General features: G+C 46.6%; 1 protein-coding gene across 1 annotated transcript; it reads left to right on the forward strand.

Annotated features, from left to right (window-relative positions):
• Window positions 1-758: 758 nt before the first annotated feature.
• On the forward strand, window positions 759-2888 carry LOC124691245 (receptor-like protein 3). The gene has a single exon (XM_047224514.1). The coding sequence runs from the start codon at window positions 759-761 to the stop codon at window positions 2886-2888; it is 2130 nt and encodes a 709-aa protein (XP_047080470.1).
• Window positions 2889-16850: the final 13962 nt, after the last annotated feature.

Consider the following 16850-nt stretch of genomic DNA (forward strand, 5'->3'; position numbering starts at 1 on the left):
CCGGCTCAGATCCACGTTTCCATTGCATCGCGTGACGAAGTCTCTCGCAGGTCACAGCCACGTAAGATCGGACTAGTATGGTACAGAATTTGTCGTATGTATAGCAGCGCTCGGTATGATTTCACCCAGGCCACCAAACGAAGTGTAGAGTATGGCCTGGAGCTCGTTTCGTTTCAGATGGGCTGTGCCCCTCAAAGCTGCTCGCACAGAGGGCAAAAAATCGCCTAGGATACCAAACGCGCCTTAACATGTAAAGTTATGCACTACAGATACTGCAAAAATATCAATGTGCACAATATCAAATATGTATAATATGATGGGCATTTTTACGGTACCCAGTACTCCATAATCAGGGGACGGTGATAGTACTCCATGTTAATTGGATTGAAGTACTTTTGAACCTAATGTGTTGGATCACACAAAATGGAGGATCTATGTTCACTCAGGGGTACCATCAAAGAGCTCAGAAGTAAAACGACGTCACCCAAAAATTCAAACAAGACTATTCCAGCTTCTTTCTACACAACTGAAGGATCACCATACAACGCACATGGCCAATACAAGAATTCAACTGAACTGCTTAGCCGCTGCTGACCGAGTCAGACTACCGCTGCCACCAGTTCAGCACGTGGTGTTTACTTGAACCAAAATAGACAGCCTCTTTCTCCTGCTCTTTATTTATTTATACTACGAGTGTTTTACCCAGTCAGTGCACAACTTAAGCATCCGGTTTCTATGCTTTGTTTCATCACAATACCATGAAACCACTCTATTTTTCATACAGCAAGTATACCAAGAAATTTCACATGCCTTCCCTTGGCCTTGCCCTAGTGCTGCTGATCTCGTTGGTTTCTCCCATCGATTCCTGCACACACCAGGAGAAGGACTCCCTTCTCCAGATCCTGGCCGAGCTTGGCCTCGCTGTGTCATGGCGGAGTAACACTGACTGCTGCACGTGGGAAGGGATAACCTGCAACCAAGACAGAAAGGTTACTGATGTTTATATGGCTTCTCGATGCCTTCAAGGCTCCATCTCGCCATTTCTAGGCAACCTTACCACCTTGCTGCGACTCAACCTGTCCCACAATTTGCTGTCTGGTGGCTTACCGCTTGAATTGGTGCAGTCCAGCAGCATCATTGTCCTGGACGTCAGCTTCAACCGCCTGACAGGAAGCCTGAGTGAGCTGCCATCTTCAACCCCTGCACAGCCTCTGCAGGTACTGGACATCTCAAGCAACTTGTTTACAGGAAGGTTTCCATCCACAACATGGGAAGTGATGAAGAGCCTGGTCGTCCTTAATGCTAGCACCAACAGTTTTACTGGGCAGATACCAACTACACCATGCGTTAGCGCGCCGTATTTTGCCATGCTTGATCTGAGTTTTAACAAATTCGGTGGAAATATCCCTCCAGGGCTCAGCAATTGCTCCAAGATGACATTGCTCAGTGCTGGCCACAACCAACTTAGTGGGATTCTTCCGGATGAGCTCTTTAATGTTACCTCATTAGAGCACCTCTCTTTACCTGACAATCATTTGGAAGGGCCACTCAATGGCATAATGAAGCTTACCAATCTGGTCACACTTGATCTTGGAGGAAATGGGCTCAACAGCAACATTCCAGAATCAATAGGTGAGCTGACAAAACTGCAGGAGCTGCATTTGGACCACAATAACATGTCAGGGGAGCTCCCATCAGGTCTGAGCAACTGCATAGATCTCATAACAATTGACCTTAAGAGCAACTACTTCAGTGGAGAGCTAACCAAGGTTAACTTCTCAAACCTGCCCAATCTAAAGAAATTAGATCTTCTATACAATAACTTCACCGGCAACATTCCAGAGAGCATATACTCCTGCAGCAAGCTGACTGCACTACGGCTATCCCACAACCAATTCCATGGTCAACTATCAGAAAAAATAGGAAATCTGAAGTCTCTCTCGTTCTTATCACTTGTTAACAGTTCTCTTACAAATATAACAAGAACACTTCAAATCCTTAGTACTTCCAGGAGTCTCACAACCCTTTTTCTTGGGTTCAACTTCATGCACGAGACCATGCCAGATGATTACACTATTGATGGTTTTGAGAATCTTCAGGTTCTGGGATTAAATGATTGTTCATTGTCTGGACACATACCTCACTGGTTATCAAAGCTAGCAAATTTAAGGATGATATTTTTGCTCAACAATCGACTCACTGAATCTATACCTGACTGGATCAGCAGCCTAAACTTCCTCTTCTGTCTAGACATATCAAACAACAGCCTTACAGGGACAATTCCATCAGCCCTAATGGATATGCCAATGCTAAGATCAGACAAGATTGCACCAAATGTCTTTGAGCTTCCTGCTTACGATAAGATACCATCGCTCCAGTACCTCAGACCTGGCGCTTTTCCAAAAGTGTTGAATCTAGGCATGAATAACTTTTCTGGTGAGATCCCCAAAGGTATCGGTAAGTTGCAAACACTTCTGTCACTAAATTTGAGCTACAACAAATTATCTGGAGGTATCCCACAATCACTATGCGCCCTCAAGAATCTGCAGGTGCTTGATTTTTCCAGCAATCATCTCACTGGTACAATTCCAAACACACTAAACGATCTGCACTTTCTTTCCAAATTCAGCATTTATAATAATGACCTAGAAGGCCCTATTCCAACCACGGGCCAGCTCAGCACATTTCCGGGTTCTAGCTTTGATGGAAACCCAAAATTGTGTGGCCCTATGATTGTTAACCATTGTGGTTCAACAGAAGCAGGTCCAGTCTCCATTGTGTCGACAAAAGATATTAGCACTGAGGCCATCTTTGTGATTGCCTTTGGTGCTTTCTTTGTAGTAGGAGTCCTATATGACCAAATAATCTTCGTCAGATATTTTGGCTAAACTCTTGTAATTTTCACCACCATCCCCAAACCATGACGTGATCTAAGTGTTTCTCAGTTCAGCAAGACCATGGAAGTGGCTCCAGCCTAGTAAACTTGGTATCTTGAGTCAGAGGGAAGTGATTAGCGAGTGTCAACAACGTGTAAGCACATTGTTTTCATAGAATATGTAACTAATTATTTATTTGCTCAGTATTTATTTTGATAGACGCAAAGAGTGATGAATGTTTATCTGGGATGCAAAATTGCCAAGGACACATGAGCAATCTGCAGTCTAGCACACTCACGTGAGATTGAGATTTTACAGCTCCGCCCACAAAGTTAACGGATTTAACTAATTAAAGCGAGTCTGGAGCATTCATAGACTAGAATTGGCAAAACAAGACGGAACCCTCAAGCTTGATCTAGTTGACATCTAACACCAAACCAGTACCGATATTCTCCAGCAGACAACACATATTGAGTAAAAAATGAGAAATATACACGAAATCTATCAAACAGAGAGATGGTGCTACAACGTCGCATGAATTAAGCAGATGCTCCGTATTGGCAGCATTTACCCCATGCAGAAAAGAATGCCGACATTTACCATGTTCCTGTCAGGCCTGCGTCCATCCCCTTCACTCTGATATCTAATTTGAACTTGAATTGGAATCCCCATGTGTCATTGAAGTCCTCACTGAAAAAATATTATATGTCACAGAAGTCACTCCCTTTTTTCCATCACTTCAGTAATAGAATTATAAGACTTCCCCAGGAAAACAAAATACAGAAAATAACTTTCATAATATCATCTATTATGCTCCGGTAACTTGTGATCCATATTATTGAGTCTACTATACATCAGAAATTTCATGTGCTTGTTGAGCATTGACACTAGGAAGTTGATGAGCATGCTGAATTTTCGGGTATATGAATGACTAAGGAGAAATGTATGATGTAACATGCAAGCATGAATTACCACTAGCCATAATCTGTTGGATAAAAGGAGAGGCGGTGGCTGCTACAATAACAATTAAAATTCGAGTAACAGTGACCCGAATTAGCACGCAATTGCACGCCCCAACTATTTTCATAAATGTTTTTTTTCTGCAGGATGTACCTCCGGGGTGCGCGTCACTGTCTCTGCTTCCCTAGCCTCCGGCATTGGTCCGCCGGCGCGCGTAGCGCGCTCCGAGATTATGCGCCGCCGCTGCGGCGGGTTATGGCGACATGAATCCTCGGCCTCGTGGGGAACCGCGAGATAAGAGCACAGATCAAGTAATGCACCCCGATCCGATCCCCTGCCCGAGCTCCGGCCACCGGACGAGGGAGCACCTGTTCGCCGGCCGCCGGGTCGCCGAGGCTGGAGTGGCTCCGGGCTATAGGAGATGGACTGGGCGCATCGGAAGTGGGCCGAGCCGCGTGGTGGACAGGATTCAGCGTTTCGCCGTGCGACGTGAGCGCTCGGGCAGAAAGGTGAAATTGTTTGCGCGGTGTTCTCGACACGGAGGAGACTGATCTCGAGTCTACTTTCTCACCATTCATCTCTATCTTTTTTTAACGAAATGTACGTCCGTATCTATACATTGCTGGTATTCATGAACATACGCGTACAAGCAACATACTACAAAGAGGATGTAGACGGTTGTGCTGCTACACACTACCATCATTGTAATTACCAAACACACACATTGGAAGAAGAAGAGCACAAGTAGTTGGTCCACATGTGCAAAAAAAAAAAAAAACTAGCCATGAAGTGCTAACCAGCCATGATGATAGTCACCAGCAAGCTCTTCAACACCTGATCCAGCGACAGGCCACATGGCCGTGTAGGCGGCTGGATCCCGACCGTAACAATGCACAGTCAAGACTGCCACACTCCAGGAGCAACTCATCCCTACCTCCACGCCACGATGCACCACCAGATCGAAGCCACTTCAACAGCTTGGACTCCACAAGTCTCTCGCCGGTGTCAGCAACACCTTCGACTAGCAAGGGCCAACATGGTCATCCTAGAAGCACTATCAGCATCTGCCCCACCATGACGTATTGACATCAGGAGAAACCTTGAAAACCTAGAAAACATAGGACTGAAAACACACACAAATTAGAATGAGACTTCACTTCCCCTCGTGATGCCAGGACGGCGATCGGAGGGGAAGGGTGAAAGTATAGAGATGGTAAACCTAGAGGGGGGGGGTGAATAGGTTTCTACAGATTTTAATTCTTACTTTGCAATATTAGGCTTTGCGGAATATAAAGGTGAGCCTAATGCAAGCTAGGTGAAGCAACCTATATGAGGATACAACTAACTCGAGCACGAAGGCTCTCACGAGGCGGATTAAATCACAAGTAAGGAGTTCGGTTAGAGATAACCGATAGCACGCGGAGACGAGGATGTATTCCCGTGTTCCCTTGCTTTGCAACAAGGTACGTCACGTTTGGAGGAGTGGAGGTCCCACGAAGGATTCCCCGCGCCACGAAGGCTCACCCTATTCTCCGGAGCCTATCCCACGAAGGAATAGCTCTCTCACTTGTGGTAGACTTTGAGGTAGCCTCCAAACCTTCACAATCTTGCCGGAGCAGATCCACGGCCCGGATGCTTCCGGACTCCTCTTGCCCACCTAGGGTTTCCAAGGAACCCTAGGAAGCAAGCTTCTTGATGAATACAAGGGGGAATAAGATTTGGCTTGGTAGAACGGTAGATCGGGTCCTCCTCTATCGTTTCCCGAAGGGATTTGAGTTTGGGTGGAGGAGGAGGGAGATGCTGAGGCTTTTGGTGTTTCTAACAATGGAGTATGGAGAGAAGGAGCTCAAGAACAGCTTGTAGTGTAGTGCCTAATTGTCTAGAGGTAGGAGAAGGGCTATTTATAGTGTTCTTCGAAATATGGCCGTTGCCACTTGCCACCTCAGCATTTTTCCTCGACAAACCCGGTTGACCGGGCCACAGACCGGACAGCCCGGTCCAGAGGCCGGTCAGACCGGATCAGTGGCCGGAGCCCCTTTGCGTCGTCCTGGTGCTTCTCCGGTTGGTGTCCGGTTGCTGCCCGGTTGCCGCCCGGTCGCCCGGACGGAGCGCCGGACCCGCCGGTCGGGGCCCGGTTGACCGGTCGCAAACCGGATCTGCTGGCTCCTCCATTGGAACCCGGTTGCCGCCGGTTGGCCGGCCAGCACGCCGGACTGGCCGGTTGCTGGCCCGGTTGGACCGGGCTGGTGACCGGATTTCTCCTGTAACCCCCTTTTGATTGTTGTTGAAATGGGGGGGTCTCCTTTAGCCTTCTTGTTCCTTTGATTCACCATTTACGCCTCATTGCCTAATACCTGAGATTATCCTTTATAAACACATTAGGCCAAATACTTTAGCACGGTGTCATCATTGCCAAAATAATGGATAAGGGTGAAATACCCTTACAATCTCCCCCTTTTGGTATACAATGACAAACCGAGCTAGAGTCACAAATAGATATTATGATAAGCTCTAAACCTTGATTCCATATAAGATATTACGAAAGCTCCCCCATAATGTGTGCACTTGGAGAATTTGCGTTTGAATGCAAAGTGCACCATTTGTGAAACATGAGAAGCTCCCCCAATATCTTTAGGAAACAAGCATGGTATGGAGATGTGCATATCAAGATATATAAGCATAGCACACATAATCATCCTAACATAGAGTAGCACACATAATCATTCATACATGAATTATTGGAAATAGCAAATGGTTCTTGAAAAATCAAAGCAAATAAGCACAAGCCATATAAAATCCAAATAAAGCAACTCCCATGGCTTGTGATAATCAAAGAACCCCGTGGTTCCCTAGACTCTACTCTCTTCTCCCCCTTTGGCATCGGAACACCAAAAAGGCGAAGGAAAAAGTAGAGATGCTATCGCACCCATCAATAGAACTCATGCCCGGTGGAGTAGGAGCCCTCGTCATCATCATCGGCAGCCGAATCAACTTCATCCTCATCACCATCATCATCAGCAGGAGGAGGAGTAGGAGTACGAGCAGTCCTAGGAGGAAGACCACCATGAGCATACATGGAGAAGTCAAAGTTACGGATCATCTCATCGGTGATGGGAGGCATCTCCCAGCGAGTGCAGCCACAGGTGCCAACTCGGGTCCGGGAGGAGGAACGGTGACATTCCTAGTAGCCATAAACTCGTTACGTCGCCTCCTGGTCTCCTGGTTCAAAGCAAGACTACGATGTGCAACATCATTAGTGTTCTTGCACATTTGCCACATGCTAGAGAAGAAGCGAGCGGCACCATGCTTGGGGCGCCGAGAGTAGCTGGAGCTAGCATCATGATCATGGCGTTCCTTAGAACGGCGCTCAGCAGTGGGCATCATGGAGGGAACATCCGGACGAGTGGCCTCCTGAGTGGGGATCTTGAAGGCGTCCATGATGACTTTTTCACCAATAACGTTCCGAGGAGCGGGAACAATGTAGTTGATGAGCCGCTGAACATGCGGGCGTAGTTGGGAGTCATACGGTCCATAACTGCTCTCTTCAGTTCACAGTAGATAAGATCACAGCCATCAATCTTCCTTACCCTGTCAGGATGACAATAGTACATCAAGTTGAGGTGATAGTTCCGGACTTCACTGGAGTCGCCAGACTTGCTGATGAGGTTCTCTCGGAACAGCTTGGCAAGGACAAGGTATGAGTAGTACATCCCGAGAGATAGTGGGAGGTCCAGTTGTAGGGTTCGCGGGGTAGCGAGAAAGAGATGTCACCCCTAGTAAGCACTGGACCGTGAATGAATCTGTACCACTGGATTCTTGTCATCACCACAACCCATGGCTGCACGGAGCCGAGAGTAGGTGCATGAGTACTTTGTCTTGCCGGTCATCCAGGTGAGGGTGCGGTCCTCATCATCATCGAAGAAGACGGTGCAGTGAAATTGACGGACAAGGAGTGGACAATAGGTAGGATCATCTTGGGTATCATCAGGCTTGAGGCACACAAGGTCATACACTCCCAGATTCTTCAAGGTTTGAACCACAAAACGATACTTTGTGGCTTCATGCAAGGCAAGCTCGGCAGGATTGATGGCCTTGGGTGATACAATATTACCATGCTTCATATACTCATGAGAATCATAGTAACCCTCCCAGAGGACTGCTTGTGTGTTGGTCCAGAAGGCCTTGTCCGAACGAGTGTAAGTTGGCTTTGCAAAGCGATACGGATTGACTGTCCTCCATGCCTTCCACTCAAGGCGGTTTGCAGCCCCAACATTGACGGTTGGCACTACCTCATCATCCTCTTGGGCAACATGCTTATCCTTGTGCTTGGTAGCAACAACCTTGGTTCTACCCCCAACTGAGCTGCCACCGTCAGTACCCTGCTGAGCTGGAGGGGGAACACGGGTAGTAGAACGGCGAGGAGGGTTAACCCTTCCTCGCTTGGAGACATTGCCACGTGTCTCACCCTCACCACTCCAACTACCTGTGAATGAGAAAAAGAGAGCCGGAATAGAAGTGGGGTAAGCGTACATGTCATCAATAAGAGTGAAGCCAAAAGAGCATAGCATATATTCAAGTGTAGTGATGAAATTGTGCGAAAAGCTGGGCAGCTCGGCGCACAGGCCGGTCAAACCGGGCAGCAGACCGGGACTGGCCGGTTTGCGACCGGTTGACCGGGCCATGCACCGGGTCGGCCGGTTGAGCGGCCGGTTGACCGGGCCATGCACCGGGCCGGCCGGTTGAGCGGCCGGTTGACCGGGCGAGTGACCAGATCTGTCGAGTTGTGATGTTGTGCCCAGATTTTCTACCACAAAACCATGCAAAAGCTCATAAACTTGAATATAGACTATAGCAATATAGTGAAGAAGTGCATTGTGGTGTGAGACACTCTAAAGGCATGAGGACTTTTACAAACCCTAACCCTAAATTTTCTCAACTTTCCTCAACATGTGGCAATGGGAGAGGAAATCAAGAAGGAGAGGGAATAGAAGGGAGATTTACCCGATGACATGGTCCTTGTTGCTCAAGTGAGCAAGAAGAACACGGGAAGAGGGCTTGAGGGCCAAATCCCCAAGATCTTCCAAACGAACTCGAGAGGGACCAAATCCCTTGGTGAAGAAGCTTGAGAGACCCCGATCTACGGTTGGGTGAAGTTTGGGGAAGAACTAGTGGTGGGAAAGGCCTAGGCTACGGTGGAGATGGTCAGGGCGCCGGCCATGGAGGTTGGAGATTGGGGAACAATGGGAAAGATCCCAAGGGGTATCCCTTCCCCAATATATATAGGAGGCAGCGCGACCGGTCATGAGTCCGGTCAGACCGGATCGGTGACCGGATGACCCGGCCCAGACCCCGGTTGCCGTCCGGTCAACCGGACCATCCGGTCAGGGACCCGGTCCAACCGGGTCAGGGACCGGCCCAGCCCAGAATTTTCTAATTTTGCCTCGTTTTTGCCCCTATGCTTTGTGTAAATGTGTGTGAGTGCTCAAATGATGACATGTACATATAGATAGATAGATGATGATGAGATGAGCATAGACATGGGGTAGGAAACACAAAGTTCTCTAGGCATACCCATTGGAGAGAAAATCCAAATAAGATGTGAATAGCATCAATGGGCATGATTCGAAGTGTATATCAAGAATCATAAGTCATTTTGGAGTGATTTTTGCAATAAGATCATTTAGCCTTGTACATCCAAATCAAGTAGCAATTTAGACTAAATGAGGGGCGGGGGATTACTCCCCCTATGTGAAAGCGCAAATGTCATGTGACCTCGAAGAGACGTGCTTGGGTCCATATAATGACATTGGGTCTATTTATGTTGCACACATGGGTATGCATCATACCAAGACATGGTAAGATGACTATCCCCATATGTGTTGTGCCTCTAAGCTAGATAGTTAGATAAATGCAAGAATATAGTGCAAGAAGTTGATTCAATCCAAGTTTTTAGGATCAAGAATACCAAGTTCTCCTCTCAAGTTTACAAACCGGGCTTCATCCAAAGGCTTAGTGAAAATATCCGCCAATTGGTAGGTTGTTCCCACATGAGTGAGATCAATATCCTTATTGGCAACATGATCACGTAGGAAGTGATGGCGAATGTCAATATGTTTGGTGCGACAATGTTGAACCGGGTTATTGGCGATCTTTATTGCACTTTCATTGTCACATAGAAGAGGCACCGTACCAAGAGACACACCATAGTCTTTCAAGGTTTGCTTCATCCATAACAATTGAGTGCAACAAGATGCCGCGGATATATATTCGGCTTCGGCGGTGGATAAAGCGGTGGAGTTTTGTTTCTTGGATGACCAACTCACCAATGACCGGCCAATAAATTGGCAAGCCCCGGAGGTAGACTTCCGGTCAACCTTATCACCGGCCCAATCGGAGTCCGAGTAGCCAATGAGTTCAAAGGTTGACCCCTTTGGATACCATAGCCCGAGAGTAGGAGTGAGAACAAGGTATCTTAGAATCCGTTTGACCGCCATCAAATGGCTCTCCTTAGGAGCGGATTGAAAACGAGCACACATCCCTACACTTAGCATGATATCCGGCCTAGAGGCACAAAGGTAGAGCAAGGATCCTATCATGGAACGGTATACCTTTATGTCCACATCCTTCTCACCGTCACATGAGCCAAGTTGCCCCTTTACGGGCATGGGTGTCTTCATTGGGCTTGCATTGGTCATGTTGAACTTCTTGAGCATGTCCTTCACATACTTTTCTTGAGAGATGAAGGTGCCTTTTGCAAGTTGCCTCACTTGGAAGCCTAGGAAGAACTTCAACTCCCCCATCATGGACATCTCAAATTTCCTAGTCATCAATTGCTCAAAAGCTTTGTTATGATTGGGGTTAGTTCCACCAAATATAATATCATCAACATAGATTTGACATATAAACAAGCCACCCCCTTTAACCCGCTTGGTGAAAAGGGTGGAATCGACCGTACCCATGCAAAACCCATCTTGTAGTAGAAAATCCCTAAGGAACTCATACCAAGCACGTGGAGCTTGCTTGAGACCATAGAGTGCCTTATGGAGTAAATATACATGGTTGGGTCGGCATGGGTCTTCGAAACCCGGGGGTTGAGCTACATATGCGGTTTCTTTTAGAGGACCATTCAAAAATGCACTTTTCACATCCATTTGGTATAGTTTGAAATTGTGGAAAGATGCAAATGCAAGCAAAAGACGAATAGCTTCAAGACGGGCTACCGGCGCAAAGGTATCCTCAAAGTCCATACCTTCTATTTGGGCAAACCCTTGCGCCACTAACCTTGCTTTATTTCTAATGACAATGTCATCTTCATCTTGCTTGTTCTTGAACACCCACTTGGTCCCAATGACATTGATGCGATGATCCTTGGGTCTCTCAACTAGAGACCATACTTCATTGCGGGTGAAACACTCCAATTCTTCTTGAATGGCAATGACCCAATCCGGATCAACCAAGGCTTCATGTACCTTGAGTGGCTCAAAACTAGACACAAAGGCATGATGTTGACAATAAGTCATAAGTAGTGCATGGTGTCTACGAGTTACCACTCCTTTTGAGATGCTACCAAGGACAAGATCTACTTTCATGTCACTTGCCCTTGTAGCCGCCTTGATCTTCCGAATGGTTCCTTCATGATCAATGAATTCATCTCTTGCTAATACTTGATCATGAGGGACAACTTGAGCTTGAACATGAGTTGAAGATGTTTCTTGATCATCATCATGGTCTTGCTCAGTGGGTTGAGGGCTTTCTTCTTGTTCTTCGGGATGTGGCTCATCTTGAGTGGAGGATGCATCTTGGGTTGCACTTGATGGTTCAACTTGAGTTGAGCTAGGCTCAACTTGGGGTGAGCTTGATACTTCTATTCCATCACCTTGATCATCATTATGAACTTCCATGGGCCGGATGTGTCCAATGCCCATATGCTTGATGGCACTAGATGGATCATCATCATTTCACTGCAACACATGGAACAACTTGCTCCACTTGGGAGCCATTATCCTCCAAGAACACCACGTCACAAGATACTTCAATAGTCCCGAGTGGACCGGTTGTAGTATCTATAGGCGTGGGAGTTCTCCGCATACCCAACAAAAATGCCCTCTATAGTTCTAGTTTCAAATTTACCAAGCTTCCCTTTATTGTTCTTAACAAGACATTTGCATCCAAAGACACGAATGTACATGACATTAGGCTTGTTACCTGTGAGAAGCTCATATGGAGTTTTGTTGTGGAGGGGCGGAGGAAGAGCCGGTTGGAGTAGTGGACAGTCTGTAGAGATGGCTTCTCCCCAAAAGTTGTGGGGTGAGTTGAATTCACTCAACATGGTTCTTGCCATCTCAATGATAGTCCGGTTCTTCCTTTCAACAACACCATTTTGTTGAGGGGTATATGGAGCTGAAAACTCATGCTTGATGCCCTCATCATCAACAAACTCTTGCATAGTGTAGTTCTTGAACTCGGTGCCATTGTCGGTCCTAATCGCCTTGATCTCGGATTCATATGTACGTTGAGCTTTCTTGGCGAAGGTGATGAACTCCCTATGGGTCTCATCCTTAGACTTAAGGAGAAAGACCCAAGAGTATCTTGAGTAATCATCAACAATGACAAGTCCATACTTGCTCCCACCAAGAGTATCATAATGTGATGGCCCAAAGAGATCCAAATGAAGGAGCTCCAAAGGCCTAGATGTGGTGACGATACTCTTGATAGGATGTTTCTTCTTGAGTTGTTTTCCCGCTACACATGCACTTGCATACACGATCTTTCTCAAAAGAAATGCCGGTTAGTCCAACAATGTGCTCACCCTTTAGGAGTTGTTTAAGATTCCTCATGTTAACATGACCAAGGCGGCGATGCCACAACCAACCTTCGTCATGCTTGGCCGCCATTAGACATGTGGAGGGAGATGGGCTCTCTTTCGAGAGGTCAACCACGTAAAGGTTGTTCTCCACATATCCAACAAGGACCAATTTGAGATTGTCACTCCTAAAGACTTGCACATAATACTTAGTAAAATATGAATTGTAACCGGCATCGGCAAGATGATATATAGAAAATAAGTTATAACCAAGGTGTTCAACAAGCATGACCGTCTCAAGGCACAAGTCCTTAGAGATTGCCACCTTGCCATACCCAAGTACCTTTCCCTTTGAGTTGTCACCAAAGGTAATGCTTGACTTCTTGTTAATATCTTCAATGAATTGGTCAAGCACACCTCTTCCTCCGGTCATATGATTGGTGCATCCACTATCAAACACCCATTTTGGACCACCGGAGGAATACCCCTACAAAATCAAGTAGAGGATTTAGGAACCCATTGATTAATGGGTTCCCTAGTCATGGCAACAAGATCTTTTGGTACCCAAATCGAGTACCCTCTATAAGCATAGCCATTACGAGGACCAACATAGTTAGCATACACATCACCATAATAATCAACAAATAAAGCATAGTGATTGTGTGGCCCCGTGCGATCACCACTAGTGGCTTTGCCCTTTGGGGCTTTGCCATCATTAGTGATCTTCTTGTTCTTTTCTTGAGCGGGCTTCTCTCTCTTGTAGTTGTTCTTCTTGTAGGGCTTGGGAACATACCCAAGTCCATACTTTTGATTGTTTGACCTTTGCTTACTCAAGAGGTCATCCAATCCCATCTTACTCTTGATTGTGGTGAACTTGGCAAGTTCTTTCTTCAACCTAACATTTTCCTCAAGAGTAGTTGCTTGCTCACAAGCCACTTCATTAGGATAATAGTTGAGACCATATTTGGTTACCAAAGATTCAAGATATGTATTGGTCTCAACATGCAAAGATAGTTCCTCTTGTAAACGAACATGTTCCGCAACAAGCTTAGTATGCTCACTAGTAAAGGTGGTAGAGGAACTAGCAACATCTTTATCAATAATATGATCATTCATTGATTCAAGAGCCTTTGAGTAGGTTTCTTGGAGTAGGTCATGGTTCTCTCCAAGTTTCTTGAGCTCATCCTTGACAAGCTTGTTAGCTCTTTCAAGGTGGTCGAGATCCCTAGTAAGAGAAGCATGAGCAACTTCAAGCTCCTCCTTTGAAGCATTAAGCTCTTGGGTCAATGATTGAGCCCTTTCAATAGTTTCAAGATCCTTAACTTTATCTAGTTCATAAGTTTCAATTTGTTGCTTAAGACCTTGTGATATGCACCTTTCGGTTTTTAGCTCTTGTCTTAGGAGATTGAATCTCCTTTCCTTCTCATTCAAATGATATTCTAATTCCTCAATGGACTCATCCTTTTCTTTAAGAGAGTCCATTAAGAAATCAAATTTGACAAGAGCTTCACCACGAAGGGTGCATCTAACATTGTAAAGTTCCTTAAGCACATTTAATTCATTTTAGATTTTCATCTTCATCATCAAGGACACTAGACAAAGAAGGTGGGGGTTCCATTACCTTGGTTTCTCTTGCCATAAGACAAGAGCCAATGGTTGTAGATGAGGAAGAGTCGTCGGAGTCATCATCTTGAGTTATTCTTGCCATAAAGGAAAAACCAACATCATTCTCCGTGGAGTAATCCTTGGAGTAATCATATGTGAAGAGTGACCCGGGCTTAGAGAAAGCCAAGCCGGCCACTCCGGCCTCCTTCTCCTCTTCTTCCTCTTCTTCATCGGACAAGTATTCCGCCCCAACAAAAGCTCTTCCCTTGTTCCTCTTGTATCGGTCGTTGATTGGGTTTGGCTTCAATCTTGGCTTGACCCCTTTGATGAACTTTGGCTTGTCTACCCTTTTCTCATAAGGGCACTCATTTGCAAAGTGGCTCTCTTCATCACAATTGTAGCAAGTTCTCTTCTTCTTCTTGTCATTGAGGAGCATTGGCAACTTTCCCTTGTACTTCTTGGCAAAGAAGGCAAAGTCGGTAGCGATGTCACTAGTTGAAGTCATCTCCTCATCTTCTTCAATTTCATATTCTTCTTCTCCTCCATGGTCAGCTCTAGCCTTGAGAGCAAGGTTTTGTGGCGCTTCATGGTTGTGTGAGGCTTCATCAACACGGTTCATTGCCATGAGCATTTTTCCTGCCTTGGCCATGTTTTCATTGGCGGCCACATAGGAGACTAGATCATCGGAGTTTAGATCGGCACTCTTGGTCATGATTTGCAAGTTGAGTGCAAGGTTGGTATCTTCTTGCTTGACAGCAATCATAGCAATGACCTTGGACTTTATGAATCCTTCATTCATTTCAAAGCCATCATCATATTTCTCAGCACCAAGTCCCTTGATCCTTACTTTAAGAGCACCAAGTCTTGCATAGGCATCGGCCAAGGACTCTCCTTCTCGAATCATGAACCGGTGAGCTTCTTGCTTTGCGGTCTCATAAAGAGATGATTGGATCAAATCGGTTCCCTCTGTGAGTACTACGATTCGATCCCACAACTCTTTAGCGGAGCCGATGTCATTGACTTGATCAAGAAGCTTGCGATTGATGCCACTTCTTATCTTGTCACGTGCGGAGGCATTGAGTTGACGGTTGTAGAACTCGGTGGAGGTCAATCGAATGGGATCTTGTGGCTCCCGGTATCCATGAAGAATGATCTCCCATAGCTCCACACTGCAGCTGCGAATATGAGATTCCATAGCAGATTTCCAATGTGGAAAGTGAGTTCCATCAAAATGGGGAACGGTCCCACTATGGTTTATATGAGGCATGGGTGAGGTGTTTCTAGGATAGTCATGGTTAACTTCATGGAAGGATTCCTTAGAGGCCGAAACCCCACTAGGAGCTCCTCCAGTAGTTAGGTTCAGACATTTCTGCCATTTGGCTTTGTAGTTCATCCTCCTTTTTCTTCTTCTCGGCCTCATATGCCAAGAATCTAGATTTCATTTCTTTAACCGAAAGGTTAGAGTCATCATCTAGACCCTCGAATAGTTTTTCCATCTCACTCTTAAGGCGGTGAAGCCCTTAAAAAGAGTCCGGGCTACGATACCAATTGAAAGTATAGAGATGGTAAACCTAGAGGGGGGGGGTGAATAGGTTTCTACAGATTTTAATTCTTACTTTGCAATATTAGGCTTTGCGGAATATAAAGGTGAGCCTAATGCAAGCTAGGTGAAGCAACCTATATGAGGATACAACTAACTCGAGCACGAAGGCTCTCACGAGCGATTAAATCACAAGTAAGGAGTTCGGTTAGAGATAACCGATAGCACGCGGAGACAAGGATGTATTCCCGTGTTCCCTTGCTTTGCAACAAGGTACGTCACGTTTGGAGGAGTGGAGGTCCCACGAAGGATTCCCGCGCCACGAAGGCTCACCCTATTCTCCGGAGCCTATCCCACGAAGGAATAGCTCTCTCACTTGTGGTAGACTTTGAGGTAGCCTCCAAACCTTCACAATCTTGCCCGGAGCAGATCCACGGCCCGGATGCTTCCGGACTCCTCTTGCCCACCTAGGGTTTCCAAAGAACCCTAGGAAGCAAGCTTCTTGATGAATACAAGGGGGAATAAGATTTGGCTTGGTAGAACGGTAGATCGGGTCCTCCTCTATCGTTTCCCCGAAGGGATTTGAGTTTGGGTGGAGGAGGAGGGAGATCTGAGGCTTTTGGTGTTTCTAACAATGGAGTATGAGAGAAGGAGCTCAAGAACAGCTTGTAGTGTAGTGCCTAACTGTCTAGAGGTAGGAGAAGGGCTATTTATAGTGTTCTTCGAAATATGGCCGTTGCCACTTGCCACCTCAGCATTTTTCCTCGACAAACCCGGTTGACCGGGCCACAGACCGGACAGCCCGGTCCAGAGGCCGGTCAGACCGGATCAGTGACCGGAGCTCCTTTGCGTCATCCTGGTGCTTCTCCGGTTGGTGCCCGGTTGGTGCCCGGTTGCCGCCCGGTCGACCGGACGGAGCGCCGGACCCGCCGGTCAGGGGCCCGGTTGACCGGTCGCAAACCGGATCTGCTGGCTCCTCCATTGGAACCCGGTTGTCGCCCGGTTGACCGGCCAGCACGCCGGACTGGCCGGTTGCTGGCCCGGTTGGACCGGGCTGGTGACCGGA

The sequence above is a fragment of the Lolium rigidum genome, chromosome 2 (genome assembly GCF_022539505.1).
Source record: "Lolium rigidum isolate FL_2022 chromosome 2, APGP_CSIRO_Lrig_0.1, whole genome shotgun sequence".
Taxonomy (NCBI): Eukaryota; Viridiplantae; Streptophyta; class Magnoliopsida; order Poales; family Poaceae; genus Lolium; species Lolium rigidum.